This window comes from Hibiscus syriacus, unplaced genomic scaffold, assembly GCF_006381635.1.
Source record: "Hibiscus syriacus cultivar Baekdansim isolate YM2019G1 unplaced genomic scaffold, ASM638163v2 tig00111792_pilon, whole genome shotgun sequence".
NCBI lineage: Eukaryota > Viridiplantae > Streptophyta > Magnoliopsida > Malvales > Malvaceae > Hibiscus > Hibiscus syriacus.
In genome coordinates this window covers 906712-930787 of record NW_024063179.1, presented here as the reverse complement: position 1 = coordinate 930787, position 24076 = coordinate 906712, and the positions used below count along the sequence as shown (strand labels likewise).

Here is a 24076-nt window from a genome sequence, read left to right as displayed (position 1 = left end):
GGTTTTCTGAGTTTAATATTTGTTGCAAGGGATGCTGATTTTTTTGGCTTGAAAATCATTTACAGATGGATGATTCAATTTTTCAAGAACAAAATCCAAGAATCAGTGTTTTTCAAATGAACATGCTGATACACCGATTTGATTCAAAGAACAAACTAAACGATTGAGTTTTGGGTTGGAGATGAAGAGTTTTTTTATTCTCGGTTTTCCTTCAATGTGTGAGCAATATCATGCCCGAGAAGCTTAATGTATTTAGTTTATATTTTTAATATCTTTTATTATTTTCCACCTTAGATCACATTAAAGACAATCAACACCCAGTCAATATTAAACAAGTGAGGTAGGCAAGTTAACGTGCCATGTTAGCAAAAAATAATGACTTTTGGTCAACGACGGAATCCGTTGGTCAAAGGACCATATTGAGATTCTTTTTCAAGTGTGAGGGTCATATTGATCAAATAAATGGATGAGGGCCAAACTGTTTCTTTTTGAAAGTACAAGGACTTGGGGTGCCATTTTGCCATCTTAAATAAAGGCATTGATAATTTTACTATAAGTGTGACGGATTATATTTTTCTATGAACGTGATGCATGCATTTACTTTAGTAACTTATAAAAAATAAATATGGATAAACAATGATTGATCTATTATTTATTATTTTTTAAAAGAAAATAACGTTCTTTAGAATTATTAAGTGAATAAATTTTGTTGGGTTTGATAATAAAGTACTCACACACATGGCACTTATATTTATTTAAGATTTGGCACATTATTGACAATAGGGATGGTCACGGGATGGGGCGGGCTGGGTTTTTGGTCGCCCCAACCCTAACCCAAAAATATATATATAAAACTCGACCCCGTCTGGTCCCAAGGAATTTTAAGTTTTTCCCACCCTGACCCCACCTCGACCCGACCTGAATTTATTCATATTTTAAATTAATTTATTTATAATAATATATTTATAAGTATTTATTATATTTAAATTATTAAATTAATATATTTTATAATATATTTTATATTTTTAATAATCAAATAATATATTTTAATAATATAAAAATAAAAATTCTTAAAATGTCAATTATAATATATATAATTGTAATACCCTTAACCCATATCCGACCCAGAAACGAGTCTGAGGTGTCACATTGATTTTTTTTAAAACCTTTACTTGTACACAATAATGAAAATTTCACTAATATTAAATAAACTTTGTATTATTCCAATAAAAAGGGTTACAAAACTTATTAGAGCGTATACAATTCAAATCGTTTATTTTACATGCCAACTACATTTTATATAACAAATACATAAAAGACTTTTTTGATCTGATATCCGAAAAGGAGAAGCTGACATGTTTTGCTCCTTTTTGCTCCTTAATCTTCTTGGAACCTACGTGTGAAACATTCACACACTAAGTCTATGACTTATTGAGGCATATACAACTTATGATGTAATTCTAACTTATAACATTGCATGAACATTAAACACGATAATATCATATCAAATCATACATATTTATGTGCAATTATTTCCATTATTACAAATCTTATCATTAGTCCTTATAATTATATACTCTTATACATAACATTCATAATCACCATATCATGCATTAACCAAGCAATACACAACATTACATAAATTCTTAAATCCATTTCATATAACAAGTCACATATATATATCACATACAATATATTTGGTTAATCTCTTTATTAGCCCATTTACACATGTGAGAACTAAAGATATGTGAGTACATAGAGGTTGTGCACATATGTTGTCACCACAACTCGTATAGGATCTACTGAGTGGCATGTGAAATTTGTCCCGAAGGACCTCATGTATATGTCCCGAAGGACCTATGTATATGTCTCGAACGACCTATGTAACCCTCGACTATTGGCATGCCAACTATACCTATAGCTCTCATATCACATAACATGGGCTTTATCACTTATGTCATTTCACATATTCATATAGGCATGTAGTTCACTTACGTAAAGAACATTTTCATATGATTCACCTTCACATATCACATAGCTTATCACATATGCTTATATTCTTTTTCACATACTCACATAGCCATTTAATATCTTATATACTTACTTAAATCATCATATATACATTTTCTCATATATTTCATACCATGTCTCATGTAACCACATATGTCTTATCTCATAACATATATCATATATGCACTCCTTCATTTATCTCATATCATATAGTTTAGGTTTTATTCTCTTATATTCACATAACATTTTAGTCATACAAGGCATATTCATGTGTGCATGTAACCCTATAGTTTATATCCTATATAATTCATTGACACGTGCCTTACTTTACTTTTTCACTTATTCATATAATTCCATTATTTCAATTTATATAAATTATTACACAATCATGTACTTATTTTCATATAGTCCATATATCAATACTTTATAACTCATATCCTAGTTTTACATAATCACTATCTCATATTTCTTATATACTAATCTCATATATTCCCTTAGTTCAGTTTCACATAGTTATCACCTTGTTTATAACTTATTATCACCTTGTTCATAACTTATTATCACCTTGTTCCTATAACTTATTATCACCTTGTTCCTATAACATTCTCATATTATCATATAGGTCTATACTACTAAGCTTATCTCTTTTTTTTTCATTTAATCACATAAATCTATTATACTAGTTCACATAGATATATTTCATATAAATTATACATTGTTAACATATATATATATATATTCACCTAAATCATTATCACACAAGATCATATATAACATATAACTACCACACAGACCTGTACTCATATAGTACTATGAAACATATACAATGACATATGATACATATACTTATTTTCAAGTGCTCAAGCACACATAATAATCATATCAAACACATATAATCATGCATACATATAAATCATATCATTCATATACTTATATTCATGACTTCATGCACTATAATTATAGGAAATAGACTTATCGCAAGTCTAATTTCCATGTAATCCTATATCAAAATAAGATGCACTCACCTGACCTCACTAGTCAATGCCGATTTCTTACCTCTTCCTCGACGTCTCTTACTTGATTGGCTTGTCAAAACTTGCTCTAGATCGTTATCTACACAAATATACGCCTTAAATGAATATCGAAATTCGAATCGTTATAACCAATTACTGTAACTTAGGCTGGAAGAAACATTTAGCTTAGCATATTATACTCAATAATATCTGTACTCCCCACATAGTACCGATACCACTCTTCTATGGTATCGATACCCCTACTCTGTATCGATACTATTTTGGCATCATGTGCTAATATCTTAAAAATGATATCGATACTAGACACTTGGTATTGATACCTCTTAAATCAGTACCGATACCACTCTTTAGGTATCGATACTTCTTAGAGATTTCATTCGATTTTATCATATGGTATTGATATTGTTCCTTCAGTATCGATACCCCGAGCTCAATTTCTACTTATCTTTGCTTTGAAGTATCGGCACTAAATGAACAATATCGATACCCCATGCCCATAATACACTTTTTTAACCCAAAAATTCATCAAGACTTATCTAAACTCCTTACTTTAAACTCCTCTTATTACTTTAAACTTAAATATACTTCCTCAAACCGTCTTATATCACTTTAAAACATCTAAACATTCAATATCTCATTAGAATACTTCAAACTAAAAATCTTGCCAATTATTCAACTTTGTAATTCATCCCATATAACCTATTTAATCTCTTATTCTAACTAATGACAAGTTAAATCTTACTTCTGAATTCATTAACAAGCTCTATTTCAACAATTCACTTAAAAACCCATTTTTCTTCAATCACCCATAATTTGAAATTATTTTAGTATTAAGCCACTCTAAGTTTCCCTTAAGCTTTCTTAAAATCCCAAGAATAAAACTAACTCAAAACTTACAAGAATTAACCAACTAAAAGCATTCTGACCTTTGAAAATGAGCTCACGGTAGAGAGAAGAAGAAGAAGCTCCCTTCTCCAGACTTTTCCTTTTTCATTTCCCATTTCCACATGTTATATCCCTTAAAAAGAGAAAATAAAAATATTCTCTTAGAAAATACCATAATACCCTTATTACTTTCAAACTTTTCTATTAAATCCAACATCAAAATTCTCCAGTTAAGTTCCTGAATTTTTTCAATTTTTTGAAATTGAACACAAAATTTTCAAAACTTTCATTTTAGTCACTAGCCCTGATTTTGGGATGTTACAATAATAACTAGGTCAGGTCAAGCGGTGATTTTCACCGTATATCCGGCCCCACCCTAAATTTTTACCACATAACTTGCCTCGCTCCGTCCAAAAATTAAAAAAAAATTGCCCATATCGAGTCAGATCGGGTCAGGATTCGTTAGGTTCGAGTATTTTGGCCATCCCTAATTATTGTGTTCCCTCTTTATCTGTCAATGTAGGTACACAAGCAATAGGAGTTTTTGTTGGAAACCCTTTACACGAAGACTATGGTAGATTTTCATTCCTGGTTCTCATTCAAATTCCATACCAATTTATCTTTTGTTTTGCCTCAAATGATCCTTCTAAGGAGATTGCAATTATAATACATCGATTAACAACACTTAATACATGAGATTAAATTCTTTTCTTTCATCAATTAATAACACTTAAAAGATAAATAAAAATTGAACTCATGAAGTGGTCTTAATGGTTAAAGTAAGTATTGTTCTCCTTAAAAATCGTAAGATTAATTTACGGGTGTATGTTGTTATTAACTAAAATTTTTAAATATATATTATGCTATAATATTCTTAAACTATTTAAATAAAAAATGAAGTAAAAGTTTGTTACTATTGATGAAACAACGAAGCCATTCGGTCAGCATTGGTCTAGGTTATAAATTAATGAAATTTAAAATTGAGTGATCTAAGACATTGAGTTTGCAATTGGGGACAAGGTGTTCCTTAAGGTTTCCACTTGGAAGAAAGTACTCCATTTTAGGCACAAGGTAAAGTTGAATCCATACTTTATAGGACCTTATGAGGTACTTGAGATTTATAATGTGTTCTATGTATCCATGCTCAGGAGATATCGTTCCGATCCTACTCATGTCATCCCCCTAGAGAAGATAGAGGTCAGCTCAGATATGACCTATACAGAGGACTCAATCAGAATCCTAGCGAGGGATGTTAGGGAATTAAGGAATAAGAGGATTCCTTTACTGAAGGTGGAGGAACCATGGAACTTTAGTACCCTCACCTCTTCTATCTAGGTAAATTTTGAGGACAAAATTTCTTTTCAGGAGGGGAGAGTTGTAACGCCTTAGATTCTGGGTTAAGAGTTTTGGTCTAACCTGAGATGGGAATTGAATTAATTCCTTAGCTTATAGAAAGCTTTGATTCAAATTGAAATGGTTTTTTGGCTTAGAATAAGCTAAATATATAGTAAAAATGTTATTTTTAGTTTGCAACTAAAATCAGGAGGACCACATGAGTAATTAGACCAATTTTATTTTGAAAGGTTGAATACCCATTAATTTAGGTGATCTCATGTCTGACTGCTCCCTTTTTTTCTCAACTCTTCTTTATCTCTTCTTCCTCTCTAAATCCTCATTTTCTTTCTTCTTTTTCTTTAAGTTGGGCAACTTAAAACAGTAACTTGGTTACTTTACAACCCTTGTTTGGCATTTCAAAGGTAAAAACAAAACTCAACACCTCTAGAGCTTCCATTTGAGACCGAAAGAGTAAGTTTTGACCATGGTTTTCAAAAACATGTTTTATGAGGGTTTAAGAGATTCAGAAGAGTTAATTTGTTTTCAATGATTTCTAGCCTTAATAAGTGTTTTTAAAACCTCCTTAGCCTCTACATTCAACTAGTAATTCATTCTTTGGTTCTTGTTTAGTGAGAGAAGTTGGAGAAAACTCCAAAGCAAGGAGAAAGGAGAAGCTCACATTGGGTTGATATTTGGAAACTCTTAAAAACTTAGAATCATCAGGTAACTCACTTCTAACTCAACTATACCACAAGTAGCTCATTAGGTGATTTTTGTAGGTTGCATAAGCTTGAAGCATGATCACGGTAGATTGCATTGTTTGGGTGTTTTCAAATTGATTTCAGACTCTTTATGACCCATAATATCCGTTAAAACACTTAAATATTAGTTGGAGACCTTAATGGGGCTTTTGGGGGTAGAAGATAGGATTTTTTGTGTCAAAACAGGGCACCTCATAGTAGGTGTATCGATATTGTAAGAACAATATCGATATTGTAAGAATTTTTCAGGAGGGGAGAGTTGTAACGCCTTAGATTCTGGGTTAAGAGTTTTGGTCTAACCTGAGATGGGAATTGAATTAATTCCTTAGCTTATAGAAAGCTTTGATTCAAATTGAAATGGTTTTTTGGCTTAGAATAAGCTAAATATATAGTAAAAATGTTATTTTTAGTTTGCAACTAAAATCAGGAGGACCACATGAGTAATTAGACCAATTTTATTTTGAAAGGTTGAATACCCATTAATTTAGGTGATCTCATGTCTGACTGCTCCCTTTTTTTCTCAACTCTTCTTTATCTCTTCTTCCTCTCTAAATCCTCATTTTCTTTCTTCTTTCTTTAAGTTGGGCAACTTAAAACAGTAACTTGGTTACTTTACAACCCTTGTTTGGCATTTCAAAGGTAAAAACAAAACTCAACACCTCTAGAGCTTCCATTTGAGACCGAAAGAGTAAGTTTTGACCATGGTTTTCAAAAACATGTTTTATGAGGGTTTAAGAGATTCAGAAGAGTTAATTTGTTTTCAATGATTTCTAGCCTTAATAAGTGTTTTTAAAACCTCCTTAGCCTCTACATTCAACTAGTAATTCATTCTTTGGTTCTTGTTTAGTGAGAGAAGTTGGAGAAAACTCCAAAGCAAGGAGAAAGGAGAAGCTCACATTGGGTTGATATTTGGAAACTCTTAAAAACTTAGAATCATCAGGTAACTCACTTCTAACTCAACTATACCACAAGTAGCTCATTAGGTGATTTTTGTAGGTTGCATAAGCTTGAAGCATGATCACGGTAGATTGCATTGTTTGGGTGTTTTCAAATTGATTTCAGACTCTTTATGACCCATAATATCCGTTAAAACACTTAAATATTAGTTGGAGACCTTAATGGGGCTTTTGGGGGGTAGAAGATAGGATTTTTTGTGTCAAAACAGGGCACCTCATAGTAGGTGTATCGATATTGTAAGAACAATATCGATATTGTAAGAATAATATTGATATTGTTCATCACTCAGGCAAAAATTAGACAAGTTTTAAAGGGTAGTATCGATACTCACCAAAGGAGTATCAAGACTAGGACCTCGATTTTGATACTCGCTGGGCTGGTATCGAGACCAACATTCCAAAATATAAATTTGGTATCGGTACTCATATAGAGTATTGATAACAAAGTAGGTGTATTGATACTCCCAGTAGAGGTATCGATATTGAGGTATTTTTCAAAACACTGAACCTAAATTTGGTATCGATACTCAAGAAAATATCGATACCCCAGCACCAACGTATCAATACTCAGCCTAGAGTATCGATACTACTTTACCCAATCAGCCTATATCAGTTAGGGGTATAGATACCAACATGTGGGCATGATACCAAAGATTTAGTATCAATACTGAAGGGTCAATATCGATACCCACGAACAATTTTAGACAAATAATCCAAGGATTAAGGGATCAGACTCGAGGTACCCCGAATATATTAGAATAACATCAAATAAGACTTTAAGTGAAAATAGTAATTAATATTATAACAATAGAAATAATAATAGCTAAGATTACATAAAACTAACCTTGTTTAATACTCAGGAAACAATCAGGACACTCGAGTTCCTCTTACCAGAAAATGACAGTCAGTGGATATCTAAGTCAGTGCTAAACCAGTTCAGTAGCCGATTGGGCGCAGATGCCCCAAGACTCAACGTAGTAAGTTTACGGGTGTACATTTCTGATGTAGATTCTGGATCTCACCCAGTGTACCAGAGGGTATACCGACAGGCTAGAGGGGTGTGTGAGCTCCGAGATGTGGAACCCTCAGCCACACCATGATGTCAGCCACAACTTAGTAGATCAATATTTTTCATGTTTTGACCTGTGCCACTAGCCAGTTTATTTAATGAATGCATGTAGTGTAGTATAATTATTTGTGAGACACTCAGCTCGTAGCTCAGTGTATAGAATGTGTTTCCATACTCAGGTCCTTAGGTGATCAGTTCGGGAGCATCGTCGTCACAAGATATTCCAACAAGTCTTGATTTTTAGAGGGCATGTACCATTGTAGATATTATATATTTAGACATACCTCTATTTTGATTTAAACTCAATGTATTTATTTTGATGATTTGGAAGCTCCCCACATTTTGTAAACTCAAATTTATTGTCACATTTTTATTTAGATGGATGGTTTTATCAAACATTTTATAAGCATGTTTTAAAGAAAATTATTGGGTTACTATTTCGGCAGCCCCGTGTAACATTGTAATCCATGGACCTTCGGGTCGATTTGGATTAGAGTATTACAACATTATTCATGTTGGAAAACATATTAACCATAAGTTTTTGTGAGTGACACACACTATTTGAAATCTATGGACGATGAACATTGTTTGAACTAGGAGACATATTTATCCATGCACAGTTAAGCATATCAACATTATTTTCACTTGTGTCATAAGTGCAAACATTAGCTGAGACATCATATTTAGCTCTCAATTTTTGGGCATAAACTCTAGCGAAGTTTTGGTCAAAACGATGATGACACTGATCCACCATATGACCTATTTTACCTCACAACTGACATTGTCCACGGCTACACATGCACCCACTACCAGCTTGAGTTTAATTATTGGTTTTATGATAAAGACATTGAACCTTATCACCACCCTTAGTCTCAAAATTTCTTGAACCATTGATAGATGATTGAGCTAAACTAACACTCATTGGTGAACCAAAGGACTGATGTGAGTTATACATATTCTGTTGTGCTTTAACGTTAAGAAGAATAACGACAACATCATCTACTGAAATCACTTCTCGGCTTACTGTTATAACAACAATAAATGGCTTATACTCAATGGATAACCCCTTTAGAATAGAGGCTATTTGTTCAACATCCGGAACATGACTCCCACTTAACACAAGTGCATCACAAACTTCCTTTAATTGAGAAACATATGACCTCAAACTAGGTTCACATTTTATAATTGACTGTAACTTTTAATAAAGATTCATTACAGTTATTGTAAAACGACTGCTAGAAAACTTATTTTTTATTATCCAGAAATCGGATAAAGTATCAGCTCCAACGAAATAAGTTAACAAATGAGGACTAATGGTGGGCAATAACCATGAGGATAAGGCACTGTCATTAGTAACATACATCTCATAATCGTAATTATCAACCTCATCACCTCTCTGTTGTAGATGAAGGAACAAAACATGTCCCATTCAGAAATCTCTCGAGACGATGACTATGAACGGTGAGTAAAGCTTCTTGTTTCTAAATTAAAAAAATTAAAATTATCTAGTAACACATTTACTTTCTTATTGGAGAAAGACATGTTGCTTTTAAGAAATCAGACCTCACAATATCATCTTCTCTACTAATCTGACCGGAATTAACCATTATGAGGTAAAACAAAGGGAAAACGAAACTAAAGAAAAGAAACAACCGCACTGAAATAGCATATGAAAATGGAAAAACAAGAACAAATCTCAATTACGATGACATCAAGCAAAAAGAACCCTAATCGATATCAAAATAAATGAATGCCTCAAAATAAACATTTTTGAACCCAATCTTCAACAATTTCTCACATCTAACTGTTGGGATTTACGGAAGCTCGAATCGACAACCGAAAGGGTTCACCAAGAGGGGCGGGTCAGTTTTTGTGTTTAAGGAGTAAGGAGATTGAAAGATATAAAATTTCACATCGATTTATAGTGGTTCAACTTCTCAACCAAGTCTACATCTACTACCTTAACTCCTCACCAAGGATTTTCCAACAAATTCACTAATTTGTTCTTTCTTTTTTACAAGACAAAGAGATATAACCTTTACAAACTCCCTAGTTTTTCACGGGCTAAACTAGAACCTTTCCCTAGCTTTTCACGGCTCAGCTAGAACCAAAACCCCTTTACAATGAAAAGAAATATAAACAAGAAAACCACTCTAAGGTATGTGTTTACCAGAATTAAGCTCACAAGAACAAAATATTTACAAGAGAAATATGAAATAAGATTGAAAAACTTTTCTCTTGTGTTTGATTGCTTGGATAAATGTTCTCTTACTACTTCAAGTGTCCTCAGCTTGTTTTTATAGCTTGAAATAAGTTTGAAGTCGTATATAGCCGTTGGGGATGTTTTGGAGCCGTTGGGGATTAATTTTCTACAAACTAAGATTGTCCAGAATTAGAAGTATCGGTACTCCACTATGGGGTATCGATACTACCTTTGTTAAATTCAAATTAACTAGTCATTGCTAGCCGTTGGAGCCTTGTAGTATCAATACTGTCTTAAGGGTATCGATACTACTTTGCATTATGGCATCGATACCTTTTCATGGTATAGGTACCAATTTTGCATTCTGGAATCTGAGTCGTTACCACCTTGATGGTATCGATACTACCTTTGTCTATTGTATCGTTACTCCAAGAACAATATCGGTACTTGTTCATGTGGTATCGATACTACAAGAAGCAGTATCGGTATTTCTTTGTATTTTTGCTCAATTCCACTTTAAAATGGACTTTGAATTATTTTTGAAATCTTTTAAAACTTTGAATAAATTCAATTCAACTCCAAAAACATTTTCCCTTAATTTGTTATATCGAAACATAGTACTACAATCTCCCCCTTTTTGATATAACAAAACATTTGAAAAAAAATTGTTTTTGGCAAAATTCCCCCTTAATAAAATGTTTAATGAAAAAGACACCAATTGTTGGAAAATATATGAAAGCTTCCCCTTTTTCATTAAGAAATTGAATTTTTCAAACCATAACTTCTCCCCCCTTTTGTTATATCAAAAAAATCCAATCTTTAAAGTTCTAAAATAACATTGAAGAGTAAGTGGTAAATTTGACATTTAAAATTCAATTGAAAAATCAAAGCTCCCCCTCAATAAGTGCATTTCCAAACGAAATTTAGCTTTAAAAATTGACACTTAAACAAAATTGAATTTCAACAAAGAATAACAAACATGTTAGTAGCACATGAAATTCAATATATCCAAGTCTAAAATACTTTATGCAATATCAATTGTTGAAATTAAGTGCATATGCATAAAGTTTTCCAAAAATGTTATGCATAACTTTTTTTTATATCAATTGTTAGAGAGAAATCATTTTCATTTAAACCACATGCATAAACATTCAAATTTAGGTCAAAAATTTAAAATTTGTAAAATCAAAGTATTTGAAAAGTTGATATTAATTGTTAGAGAGATATCATTTGCATTTAAAACCAATTTTGACCAAAATTCATTATGATGAACTAAAATCATTAAAACTTTAAAATGTTCATCACAATTTCCTCTTAACATTCATGAGATTAGAATAAAACATAATTTTAAAATCAAAATTCATGTATGCATAAATTCAAATGAGCAACCAAATAACCAAAATCAAAAGCATTAAGCTTAAAGGTTACCCATTCATTTTTCATTGTGTGTCTAGAGCATTTGAATATCTTCACTTTCATCACAATTGCTCCCACACGCCTACAAGAGAAATTTAAGTATATTTTGGTATCCAAATTGCTTTGGATCCTTGAACATTAGTTTTCATTCCCTTTGTTCCCTCGGGAACCCATACTTGTCTAATTTTAAAAGATTTTATTTTCTTTATAGAACAAGTATGTTCCAAATGACCATGAAAATGACAATGTGAGCATTTTTCCATTTTTAACCATAATGTGTTGTTTTTAGAAATTAATTTTTTTTCTTTTGTTAAGCTTTCAAGCTTAAATTTAAAATCAAAATTTTCCTTTTCTAAAACATTGATTTTGACTTTTAAAAGCTCTAAATTATTTTGCAAAATTTCATTTTGATTTTCAAAATCAACTTTTGCTTTCAAAACCAAATTATTTTCATTTTTAAGTTTTGAAATTAATTTCTTATATTTGGAATTCATGGTCTCATATCCCAAATACAACACATTGTAAGCATCTTGTAACTCATCAAATGAATATGAATTTAATTCATTTGAGTTAGAAGATACCTCGGATTCTTCTTTGTTGGTCATGAGGCATAGGTTGACTATTTCTTCATTATCATTGGAGTCATCTTCATCACTCCAAGCTGCAACAAATACATTCTTCTTAGATGATTTCTTCTTTATTAGAAAGGGACAATCATACTTGACATGCCCCGTTATTTGACAATTGAAGCACACCGGGGGACTCTTCTTTTTGGTTGATTCATGCTTCACTTCCTTGGAAGCCATGAATCTTTTTAACTCTTTGAAGAGCTTGGCTATCTCATCTTCTTGTTCATCATCGTCTTCATCTATCTCATCACTTGAATCTTGATAACTTTCATTGGTGGATTTGAAGGCAATGTCTATCTCCTTCTTTTTCTTGTTTTTCTTCTCTTCACCTTATTCCTCTTCCTTCACCATCAACTCATGAGTGAGAAGAAAACCAATTAGCTCATCGAGGGTGAGAGACTTTAGGTCTCTAGCTTCGATAATGACCATCTTTTTTTATTGCCATGACTTAGAAAGAAAGTAGATCATTTTCCTCACAAGCTTTTCATTAGGTATTACTTCTCCAAATCCCTTAAGACCGTTGACAATCATGGAAATCTATCTGTTATAGCTTTGATGTCCTCATTGGGTTTCATCTTGAAGTTCTCGTAGCTATGGTTGAGAAGACTTATCTTTGTTTCCTTCACTTTATTGGTTCCTTCATGAGTGATTTGGAGCTTATCCCAAATCTCTTTGGCAATGAAACAAGATGAGATTCTTCCATATTCATCTAGGCCTAAAGCACAAAAGAGAATGTGCATAGTCTTAGCATTATTCTGGAACTTTTTCTTCTCTTCATTACTCCAATCATCCCAATCATTTATCTCACCGGGTGGAATTGAGTAACCCTTCATGATTGAGTTCCAAGCTCCTAGATCGTTGGCTCGAATAAAGAACATCATCTTATTCTTCCAATGGGTATAATTTGCTCCATTGAAGAAGGGTGGCTTGTTGACTGGTTGTGAATCTACAATAGGTGAATCTTCAATGTAATAGGCATTGGAGGTTGAAGCCATTTCTTTGTCGGTTGTATTAGGAATCGGTAGAGCTTCTTCGAGGATCGTCTCAAGGATGTGAAGCCTTCTAGCGAGTCAAGCTCTATACCAATTATTGGGATTTGTAGAAGTTAGAATCGACAACTGAAAGAGTTCGCCGAGAAGGGTCGGGTCGGTTTTTATATTTAGGGAGTAAGGAGATTGAAAGATAGAAAATTGCACAGCGATTTATAGTGGTTCGACTTCTCAACCAAGTCTACATCCACTACCTTAGCTCCTCACAAGGATTTTCCAATAAATTCACTAATTTATTCATTCTTTTTACATGATAAAGAGATAACCTTTACAAACTCCCAAGCTTTTCACGGGCTAAACTATAACCTTTCCCTAGCTTTTCACGGGCTCAGCTAGAACCAAAATCCCTTTACAACGAAAGGAAATGTAAACAAGAAAAACACTCTAAGGTAGATGTTTACAAGAATTAAGCTCACATGAACGAAATATTTACAAGAGAAAGATGAAATAAGATTGAAAAACTCTTCTCTTGTGTTTGATTGCTTGGATAGTTGTTCTCTTACTTCTTCAAGTGTTCTCAGCTTATTTTTATAGTTTGAAATGAGTTTGAAGTAGTATATAGCAATTGGGGATATTTTGGAGCCGTTGGAGATTAAGTTTCTACAAAATAAGATTGTCTAGAACTAGAAGTATCGGTACTCCACTATGGGATATCGGTACTACCTTTGTTAAATTCAAATTAACTAGCCCTTGGAGCCTTGTAGTATCGATACTGTCTTAAGGGTATCAGTACTACTTTGCATTATAGTATAGATACCCTTTCATGGTATCGGTACCATTTTTGCATTCTAGAATCTGAGCCTTCATGATAGTATCGATACTACCTTGATGGTATCGGTACTACCTTTACCTATGGTATCGATACTCCAAGAACAATATCGGTACTTGTTCATGTGGTATCGATACTACAAGAAGCAGTATCGGTATTTCTTTGTATTTTTGCTCAATTCCACTTTAAAATAAACTTTGAATTATTTTTGAAATCTTTTAAAACTTTGAATAAATTCAATTCAAGTCCAAAAATATTTTACCTTAATTTATTATATCGAAACATAATTCTACACTAACATTCTGATGGACCGACGAACATATAATAATCATAATTTTAATAGCTCTGATACCTTAATGAATGAAAATAGAGGACAATAGTAACTTTAAATGACCCAAGAAATGCAACAGACAACTTTTGAAGAAGCTTGAATCTAAAGTGAGAAATTAGAAACTAAAGAAAATAAATCACTTAATTAGAATGTAGGTCATCATAAGATTTTCTATCTGTCCCAGTAAAAACTGTGCTTTTTATATCCCAACATGCAAACTAACTAGACTGATGCTTAAAGTCCAATCAATTAGTATAAGCGGCATAACTTCCTAACTAATCATCAACAACTTTAACCACCTCAAAAATATCAACAGTCAAGCTAACTTCAATTTCATTTCTACTCTCGACCAAACTTCAACATGTTTCATTCAAATCAATTGGCAAGCCACATCGAACAAACCCCAAAAATGACATCATGAACCCATTTATTGGAACCAGAAGACCGATTGATACCTCAAGAACGTCGGGTTTCTTCGATGACGGATCATCGAAAAAGTTCATTTCTTTAATAAACCCAGTGTGCAGAAACTCACTCATGGCTGCTAAACGATGATAATGAGCTGAAGCTAAAGGTCGATGGTAAGAGGCAAGGTTGAGATCCAATCATCCAGAGAGAGGGGTGATAGCGGTGAAGAAATGATGACGTTGTGGTGGAGAAGTTGATTTTAGCTTTGGAACAACGAAGGGATTGGGCGTTGTCGTCGTAAGCGAGTGCAAATTCTTCTGGTGTGTCAAATCTACCAAACCAAACATTTGTTTGCTTTTATGGATCGCGTATTTCAACAGCGTATCTTCCACATGGTCTCTTCCTTACTCCCCTATATCCTTCTCTTGAAGACGTCATAAGAGGGCCAAGAAAAAAATGAAGTTTTTGGTTATGGAATTAGTAAACAAAGAGAATAGATAAGCCTGAGATATTAATAACCCTTTCCCTAACACTTTTGATTATTACCCGTATCATTACTGTCTTTACTTTTGTGTGTTTTTATTTCCTCTCTGTTTGTGATCTTTTGCCACTGGGTCTTTATCACCCTTTTATTTTGTATTTTATCATTTTATTAGTGAAATAAAACACAACCGATACTTATAAAAATAATAATCAATTAATGTATAAGATACTTATAAAACATGTGTAGACGTGCTGAACCCACCCAAAACCCTAAAACATTACACTTAACACGTGTCCAACACGTGGTATTGATGCTAAAACCTGTCACTCAATTACGCTGCCACCTTCCGCTGGTTATGGAATTAGTAAACAAAGAGAATAGATAAGCCTGAGATATTAATAACCCTTTCCCTAACACTTTTGATTATTACCCGTATCATTACTGTCTTTACTTTTGTGTGTTTTTATTTCCTCTCTGTTTGTGATCTTTTGCCACTGGGTCTTTATCACCCTTTTATTTTGTATTTTATCATTTTATTAGTGAAATAAAACACAACCAATACTTATAAAAATAATAATCAATTAATGTATAAGATACTTATAAAACATGTGTAGACGTGCTGAACCCACCCAAAACCCTAAAACATTATACTTAACATGTGTCCAACACGTGGTATTGATGCTAAAACCTGTCACCACCCACCCAAAACCCTAAAACATTACACTTAACACGTGTCCAACACGTGGTATTGATGCTAAAACCTGTCACTCAATTACGCTGCCACCTTCCACTGCTCCGCCTCCATATAGTTGGTATTTGCACGGCTAAGATTTAGGAGGAGGAGGAGGAGGAAGAAGAAGAAGAAGAAGAAGAAGAAGAAGAAGAAGAAGAAGAAGAAGAAGTGATAAAAGCTATATATACTCAAAGCAGACACTGTTGGCAAGGAGAAACTTAAAGACTCATTGATAGGTAAGACTGCCATGTTTCAGATTTCGAAAGAGTTCCCTAAAACCCTTTCTCTTCGATCCTCCATCAAAGTTTCACGAATCTGCTTCACCGTCGCCGCCGCCGCCAAACGCCCTGAGGTAAAGAATCAGTTTGACGTTGTCATGGCTTGATGATTTTCAGGGAAGAGATCATGCATATGAAAGTAGGAACCCGAAAGCTGAGTTTTCTTACAGGGTGGATGATACCTCGTCCGATGAGGATGCCACCGATGAAGCCATGGAAAGAACCAAAGATTACGCACACGACGCCAAGGAGAAGACAAAAGAAACTGCCGGGAAGGCGGCGGATAAAGCGAAAGAAATGACGGACAGAGCGGCGGAGACTGCCCGAAGTGCCAACGAGAAAACGAGACAGAAAGCTAGTGAGTACGCGCAGGATACAAAGGAGACTGCCCAATGCACGAAAGATAAGGCCAAAGAAGGCACCGAGAAGGCTTCTCAAACTGCGTACGAATGGAAAGAGAAATCTAAGGAGGGAGCACAGGGTGTGATGGAGAAGACCGAGGAGGTTGCTGGTTCCGTGGCTGATAAGGCATCGAAGACTATGCATAATGTTAGCGAGAAGGCTAAGCAAACGGCCCAAGGAGCTTGGGACGCCGCCAAGGGGACGGGTCAGAAGATAAAGGACACGGTGGTCGAGAACAACGAGGAGGGGAAGATGGATGAAGATGTTGTGGATTTCAGGAGGCGTGTTGAGAGACGAGGTGATGAGAGGAAGTATTGAAATGGAGTTCGATGTTTTTTCTTTTTCTTTTGCTAAATGTCTGTATTATACAATAATAATGAGTTTGATGTTGGTCTAATGGTTGATGTTATGTTTGTTAGGGGCACTAAAAAATTAAAATTAAAAGTTCAATCTCTTTAAAATACTCTTAGTCTTTTGACAATAACATTTATATCCTTTGCATGAGTCTTTTTTTGTAAATCGTCTTCAAGGATCTAAAGAGATAATGATTCGTACGATTCATGTTTTGACGAACTTGTCTCTCTAAAAGAGAAGAACTGTTGGGTGAGTGGGTCTACTGGACGGCCTGTTGTGGCCAATGGAAAACAAAAATATTCGAAGGCTCTTTAGGCTATTTCCCCAAATCTAGATGATAGCCCAAAGTGACTACCAAGTGTTTGGACCACAGTTTACCTCCTTTTGAAGGATAGTGTCTTCTTCTCGAGAGAGATTGTCTTCTTTCAAGTCATACTCTGTTATTTAAACATTGTTCTTTAGTACTGGTGTCAGGATTAGGGTAAATTTATTCATAAGTTAGTTGAAAGGATAAACTTATTTGATTCAATCAGTTGTCAATCATTTTGATAGATTACATTCAGATCTTATGTTAAAAGATTGTGATTTTTGACAGGGTAAGACTTTTGAGTTCCCAACGTCTTATATATAGAGATCTTCCGGAGGAGTTATTCGGATATTTGAAGAGGTATAACAACACTAATAGCAAACCAACAAGCTCTAATGAATGGTGGAGGGGTGGGGTCCCTTAGTACAGAAGCCTGACAGCAACGTGAACCAAACTTGGCGCATGGTTGAATTGACTGAACCACAGCTCACACCATGACCTCGTACAACTAGCAATGGTGTTTGGGGGGGTTGGGGGGGGGACCAACCTTACACCATAATGTACGAGACGAGGTGGTCCTGTTTTCTCGACCATGGAAATTGTAGCAGACCGGGGCACGAGGCTTTTAGCCTACCCTTCCCACTTATCTGCAACCCAGTTGGCTGCCTAAACACCAATTTGATATGACAGAGAGAGAGAGAGAGAGAGGCAGTTATAAGGACATTATTTATGATGACACTTGAGGGGGCCCCGTCTTGAAGGACCATTTGCAAAGGATTGTTTAACCCTTTCGCCTTTCAATCAACGCAACTTTACATGTTTGCCAGCAAACTGTCCCCATTTCAGGAAAAAGGACAGTCCATAATTTTCAATCTATTGTACGTGTACATTGTTAAATGACCAAGAAAACTAGTTAGGAAAGTGTGTAAAACTCATTTAATTTTGCATTGTAGGGATACAAAAGAGACCAATTCAAAGAGCAACAACAACTTACATGCGCAAATCTGTCATTGCCATTCTTTTTTCTTTCGGTTTAACGTTTTTTGAAAACGTGATGAATTTCCTGCTACGTGGTAGGACCAAAAACCAGCTGCCTTTGAAATTTTGTAAGAGAATTAGAAAAAAGGGTTGAAATTTTGGATTTAATTTCTTTATCTTTTTGGTGTAAATTATGGATATCTCTACCAACTTATATAACAATCCAAGTACATATTAATCCTGTTGAGATGTGAAAGATTACAAGAGTAATAGAAACTATTTTTTTTTAAATTTTAATTTGACACAAAATTGTTGTCCTAGACTCTAATCGCTAGTCATAATATGCCTATTATTTTAAGAATTTAGTCGATATATAAATTTATTATTAATTGAATTGAATATAATTATGATTGTGTAGTCGGATAATACCAAATAAAATTTATACCGCCACTTTAGCAGCTACAAATAATCGTATTACGATCGTTTGATCGAACAATGCTAACCTCTTTTATTTTTATTTTTTTTCATTCATAAGATTCGAAACGAATTCAACTCAGCAGGTGGTATGTACAAGTACGATTTGAGCTAAATTTATTCCATAGAGCTTTTCAACCGTTGAACTAATGGTGACAGGGACAGTAATGGAACTTTATGGCCCTCATACATGATTCTCTCCTCTTTTAACCTTCCTTATCTCTCTAGAGTGTCTTTTTCCTTGTTCTTCTCCATTGTTGTCTCTCCGTATAAATATAATCCATCTCTGCTTTCTCCTTTGAAGCAAGACCCAGAAATGGCAACGAGCAAAACCCAAGGCAAGAGGAGGCTGACGGCGGAGGAGGAAGAAGAAGATCAAGAAGAAGACGAAGATAGCACCACGGGAGACGACGAAAAGAAGAAGAGAGGCAAGAGAGGATACTCCGGCGGTGGCTCAACCCTGCCCGGCTGCCAGGTCCGAGACTGCACCGCCGACATGACTGACGCTAAGCCGTACCATCGGCGACATAAGGTGTGCGAATTCCATGCCAAGGCTCCCCTGGTCCCAGTTGCTGGGATCCACCAACGCTTTTGCCAACAATGTAGCAGGTTTGAGTTTTGTATGAACCCTAAACTCTTCATTATTATGCAATCGTTTTGTGTTTCTAAGTTTCATGTTTGGTGTTTGAATTGAATCTGTGTCTTCACCTTCATTATTTTTGTATTCGATTTATACGATTATATGTTAAAGGATACGAATTTAAAATTCATATTTAAATTTAAAAATTATAAAATCTCACAAATATATAACTAAATCATCATTAAAAAAATAAAAGATATTAAAAATATGCCTGAGATTAAAATTTTTAAAAAACACGATCACTTCTAACATCCAGAACCTATTGATGCATCCCTCTCAACAGGACTCCCCCTATTACCAAAGTATTTTAATAAGTAAAAGATTTTTTCTTCAAAATTTGTAAATTGAGCCATACCATAGTTAGACAACAGATCATTCATCTAATTTTGTGATCATCTATCTATTCTATTGTGGGTGAATCATTAATGGTCTTTTAATTAAATTCCATTGTCTATCGATGCAAATCAGGTACTTTGAAAGGCCATTTATCAAGGAAGATGATTCATTTCATTGGGGTTGACTAAACTCATGAAATTATTATTTTTCTGATAAACCATATATTCGATCACCTAATTATTTATGTAGTATTGTTATGATTAATCAATTACGTTTTTTTCAAAAACATATTTAATGTCACATTTTGATTTCATTTTAATCACCTACTATTAAAAAAATAATAACATTAATGTGTCACCGTAATATAATATCACGTCATCATTGATAATATTAAAAAATGATCACATCAGTATTTCTGATAATTTTTTATCGATTTGTCACCCATTCTTAATAATGACATCTTGTCATCCCTTCTCCACTGCCATTGCGAACGTGCGTGCCTCTGTTATATCCAATATATTAAATGTGATATCTTATTGAAGAAAGTCGTCGGTTATCATTCTTTAAAAGTGATTAATTATTTATACAAATTTGTTCTTGTTAAGATTAACCCAAACTTAATGATATCTTAAAAATGATTACTATGATAGAGCAGGTTTCATGAAATATCAGAGTTCGATGAAACAAAAAGGAGTTGTCGAAGGCGTTTGGCTGGCCACAATGAGCGACGCCGGAAAAGCTCCTCGGAATATCATGGCGAAGGCTCAAATTATTAAACTAGCTACAATTCAAGCTTAAGATATTTACTATGAAACCTATATATAGATAGGCCTTTTCCAATGCTCATCTAAAAGTCGATTTTAGATGTAAAACTATATAGTTGCTAAGCATGCTCTCTCTCTTCTGTCAATCTTAATTATGCACCTTTTTATTGCTTCCTTGTGGGTTTCTTTTGGTCGTTTAATGTTTTTCTTGCATGTTTTGTATAAAATAATAGATTATTATTATTATGATTTATGTAAAGATTATTAAAGATATATAAATGACATTTTTTCTCATAAAAACTTCAATTTGAAATGTTCAAGAAAGTTTAAGGCATCAAATAATATTTAGAAGCATAAATCTTCGATGCATATTTAATTTGAAAACAGTTGTGATGGTCAATCAAAAGTGCATCTAGCAGGAGCAAATCTCAACTTTTGATTCCAGATATCGAACTCCCAGTAATGATTTTGTTGTAAGATATTGCCGATTATGGAACCTGCAAGCGGATCAAACCTGATAAACCCAAGGCACTTCATCCCAATCTGTTCGTCGATCACATAACTTTTCACTGGTGGCTCGAACTTAGCTCCATCGGCGAAATGGATCGCTAGTCTAGGCACCATAGTCTCCTTGAACCCCGTAGAATTGAAACAATGTCCTGGCGTCTGACCAGGCCAATTTCTTGTCAATTTCGGGAATCTGCTTATAGAGGGAAAGAGACCTTCCATGACTTTGTCATACGCCGGTGCGGCGAGGACTGTTAATGATGTACCTGTGTCTAAGATCATTCCACCTTGTCTAGTACGAGGATCGTATAACCACACATCTGATGGGATATCAAGCATTTTACCGTCGAGTGAGATGCCGCTGACATTTACATGATAATTTGTGCTCCAGTACCATGCACCGAGGAGCAGCTCCGTCTCTTGAATGTTCAGGAGTTGATTATCTTCGTTGCCGAAGACAAGATAGCTGGACAGATTACTTGGACTCAAATGATCCACCAAGCAGTAGCAAAATTTCTTCTCAGACTCCTTGACTGCTTGCCCAGTGAAAGACTGAACAATGCAACCTAATCCTAATAAACCGTCGAGTTTGAAGGTTTGTGAGATTAAAGACTCGGAACACCCGATGGTCATATTCTCCAGTTTTACCTTTTTGTGGCCTCTCATCTTGATTGTAATGGTGTCGTTGACGAAGGTTCCGCTCACCCTTTGGCCATCTACGTACTCGGTACTATACCTGCATGCAGAATCTGGCGTAGGGCAATCTGTCAAAGAGTTAAAAGGCATGAGCTCGGTACTGCAATAGCTTGAGGAGCATGGGATGGGCCTATAGGTACGTGATTCATTAGGATGATAAAACCTCATTTTCTTCTTCTTCCTCTTCTTACCACCTATGCGACAATTACTGCATTTATTTCTGCATTTGATCCATGTAAGATCGCTTCCTGTATCCACCAACATCAAAAACTTCTTTGGTGGGCTTCCGATTCTCATGGAAATGAAATATTGGCCTGCCCCTAAATCCGCCGCCGACCGCATTGCAAGCTCCACCAGACCGTGCTTTGGGCTCATCTGCTCGAAAGTCTTCCGCCCTGGCCGTTTCAGCATCCGTTGAAAGGCTCGATATCTGGCATAGTCGCTACGCACCAGCTGTTTTATGCGTTGCCTCCCATCGATTGGTGGTCCGAGGGTGGCTTTTGGATGGCCTCCTAGCTCAGGTGAATGCCTGTGGATCAGCTTGTACTTGTACTTGCCTTTGGATTTGGTTTTTGAACCATCCACCTCAAACAAGAAACTGACATTCAACATGATGAACCATATAAGGAGAATAAGACTCTTTGTCCTCTCCATCCTTGTATGGCCCGAAACCAAACATCCGGATGCCGGTACTACAAACAATTATTCACCATCTAAATACAAAAACATGATTATATATTAAGATATGCAGACCCCGCTGTCCATACACTTGGCTTTTCTGTTTATAACTCATGGCCGCCCGTTTATGTCTCGTGTTTTCATACTAATTAAAAATATTTATACCAACATGAATCAAATAATAACCATAAATATATATGTGTATAGATTTATCTTCTATCACTCAATTATAATGATATATTTTAATTGACAATCTTTCATTTGTGCAGGATCAGTGTAACAGAATACTAGAATGCAACAATCTACTGAAAGAAAGAAGCAACAACTGAAATTATGCAAGATGAGAGCTAGGGATTTTGACTTTAAAGGAATTGTTGACTAAAAGAACAAAACTGATGAATATTGTTATTTCATATGGCCAAGTATTTGAATTTCCCACATCGGTAAGTTGTTCAAATTCCTTTCTTTTTTTGTTGCAAATGATGTTCCTTTTACCATGTTTAAATGGGGTTGTTCCTGTTAAAACTGCAAATGTCACGACAAAGATTTAATTTTCATGTTTAATTGAGGTTTGCTGAGTAATGTCATTGAAGCTGATTCACTTTAGATCTTAGCTTAGCATGACAAGGTGCGTTTAGCATTGCTTTTGGCTATCCGAAAGCAACACTATTTAGGTTTCTACCATGGCTTTTGAATGTTGTAAAAACAATGCTACAAAAGGCTTTTGTCCACCGTTCTCACTGATGTCATTGGGAAATGGCTGCCAGGTCCGAGGGTGATTATTTATGGGGTAGCAACGGTGATGCTTAGACCTGCTGCACCTGGTACTGGAGTGATCGTCGGAGGTGCGGTGCAAATTGTTCTTGAAATGGCGACTGTCGAGAATACATTGGGGAAGCGACTCGGCAGTAAAAATGCACTCAACAATGCCAGAGCAACGATTGTTGCTGTGTAGAATATGAAGCAATTTTATGAGGTTGCTCAAGAACGAGGTATTCCCATGGAAGAGCTGTGGAAACGATGGTACAGGAAACAGCCCCACCGTATACCATCATCCTTTTGCCAATGTACATTCTCTAGACGAGGCTTTTGGTAACCAAGAACAAGACCCAAACATTTCTGTAATGGATACTAAGCCTTTGTATTAGAAAATTTCGTTTTTCCTTTTCATGTGTTCTTTCATCTTTGGTTATCTAATAAAAGTTTTGACTCTCAAAAGTGGATTGAGATTATCGAAGAAGAGTACAATTCTATTCAAGATGATAAAATTTGAAAATTTGTCTCATTACCTTAAGGTGTAAAATTGATTGGTTATAAATTGATATTTAGAATCGAGATGGATGAAGATTATAATGTTGAAAGGTATAATACATGTCTTGTATCTAAAGAATATACTTAAAAATAATGTATTAATTTTATAGAGTCTCTCTAGCTTCATTGAAAGATTTTATATAATGAGTTTATTTGAAATGATATTATTTTAAGTAATAAAAATTAAGGTTAATTATAATAATAAAAATATACTTAATATTTATTGTCTTATAAATTCATCACGTTTTTAGTATTTTATAAATTTTTATGTTTTATAGA

The 24076-nt window shown here is 34.5% G+C and overlaps 2 protein-coding genes across 4 annotated transcripts; both read left to right on the top strand.

Annotated features, from left to right (window-relative positions):
* The first annotated feature begins 16304 nt into the window (after positions 1–16304).
* On the top strand, positions 16305–17085 carry LOC120170733 (uncharacterized protein ECU03_1610-like). Its single transcript, XM_039178616.1, has 3 exons — positions 16305–16424; positions 16468–16878; positions 16912–17085. Exons 1-3 carry the CDS (start codon positions 16320–16322, stop codon positions 17068–17070), a joined length of 675 nt encoding a protein of 224 aa, XP_039034547.1. The 5' UTR covers positions 16305–16319; the 3' UTR covers positions 17071–17085.
* Positions 17086–18861: 1776 nt separating this feature from the next.
* Positions 18862–20854, top strand: LOC120170784 (squamosa promoter-binding-like protein 3). Of its 3 annotated transcripts, XM_039178649.1 has the most exons (3): positions 18862–18954; positions 19170–19474; positions 20492–20854. In XM_039178649.1, exons 2-3 carry the CDS (start codon positions 19182–19184, stop codon positions 20637–20639), a joined length of 441 nt encoding a protein of 146 aa, XP_039034580.1. In that variant the 5' UTR covers positions 18862–18954; positions 19170–19181; the 3' UTR covers positions 20640–20854. The 3 variants fall into 3 exon arrangements, with proteins under 3 accessions (XP_039034580.1, XP_039034577.1, XP_039034579.1); XM_039178646.1 differs by lacking the exon at positions 18862–18954 and having other exon boundaries at positions 18997–19474; XM_039178648.1 differs by lacking the exon at positions 18862–18954 and having other exon boundaries at positions 19071–19474; positions 20497–20854.
* Positions 20855–24076: the final 3222 nt, after the last annotated feature.

Bases quoted from the DNA above. Each gene is read 5' to 3' on its own strand.
- LOC120170784 (XM_039178646.1), top strand. From the start codon at position 19,056: ATGATTCTCTCCTCTTTTAACCTTCCTTATCTCTCTAGAGTGTCTTTT. The intron at 19,475-20,491 runs GTTTGAGTTTTG...TTACTATGATAG, and splicing joins TTTTGCCAACAATGTAGCAG to AGCAGGTTTCATGAAATATC.
- LOC120170733 (XM_039178616.1), top strand. From the start codon at position 16,320: ATGTTTCAGATTTCGAAAGAGTTCCCTAAAACCCTTTCTCTTCGATCC. The intron at 16,425-16,467 runs GTAAAGAATCAG...GATGATTTTCAG, and splicing joins CCGCCGCCAAACGCCCTGAG to GGAAGAGATCATGCATATGA. The intron at 16,879-16,911 runs GCATCGAAGACT...GTTAGCGAGAAG, and splicing joins CTGGTTCCGTGGCTGATAAG to GCTAAGCAAACGGCCCAAGG.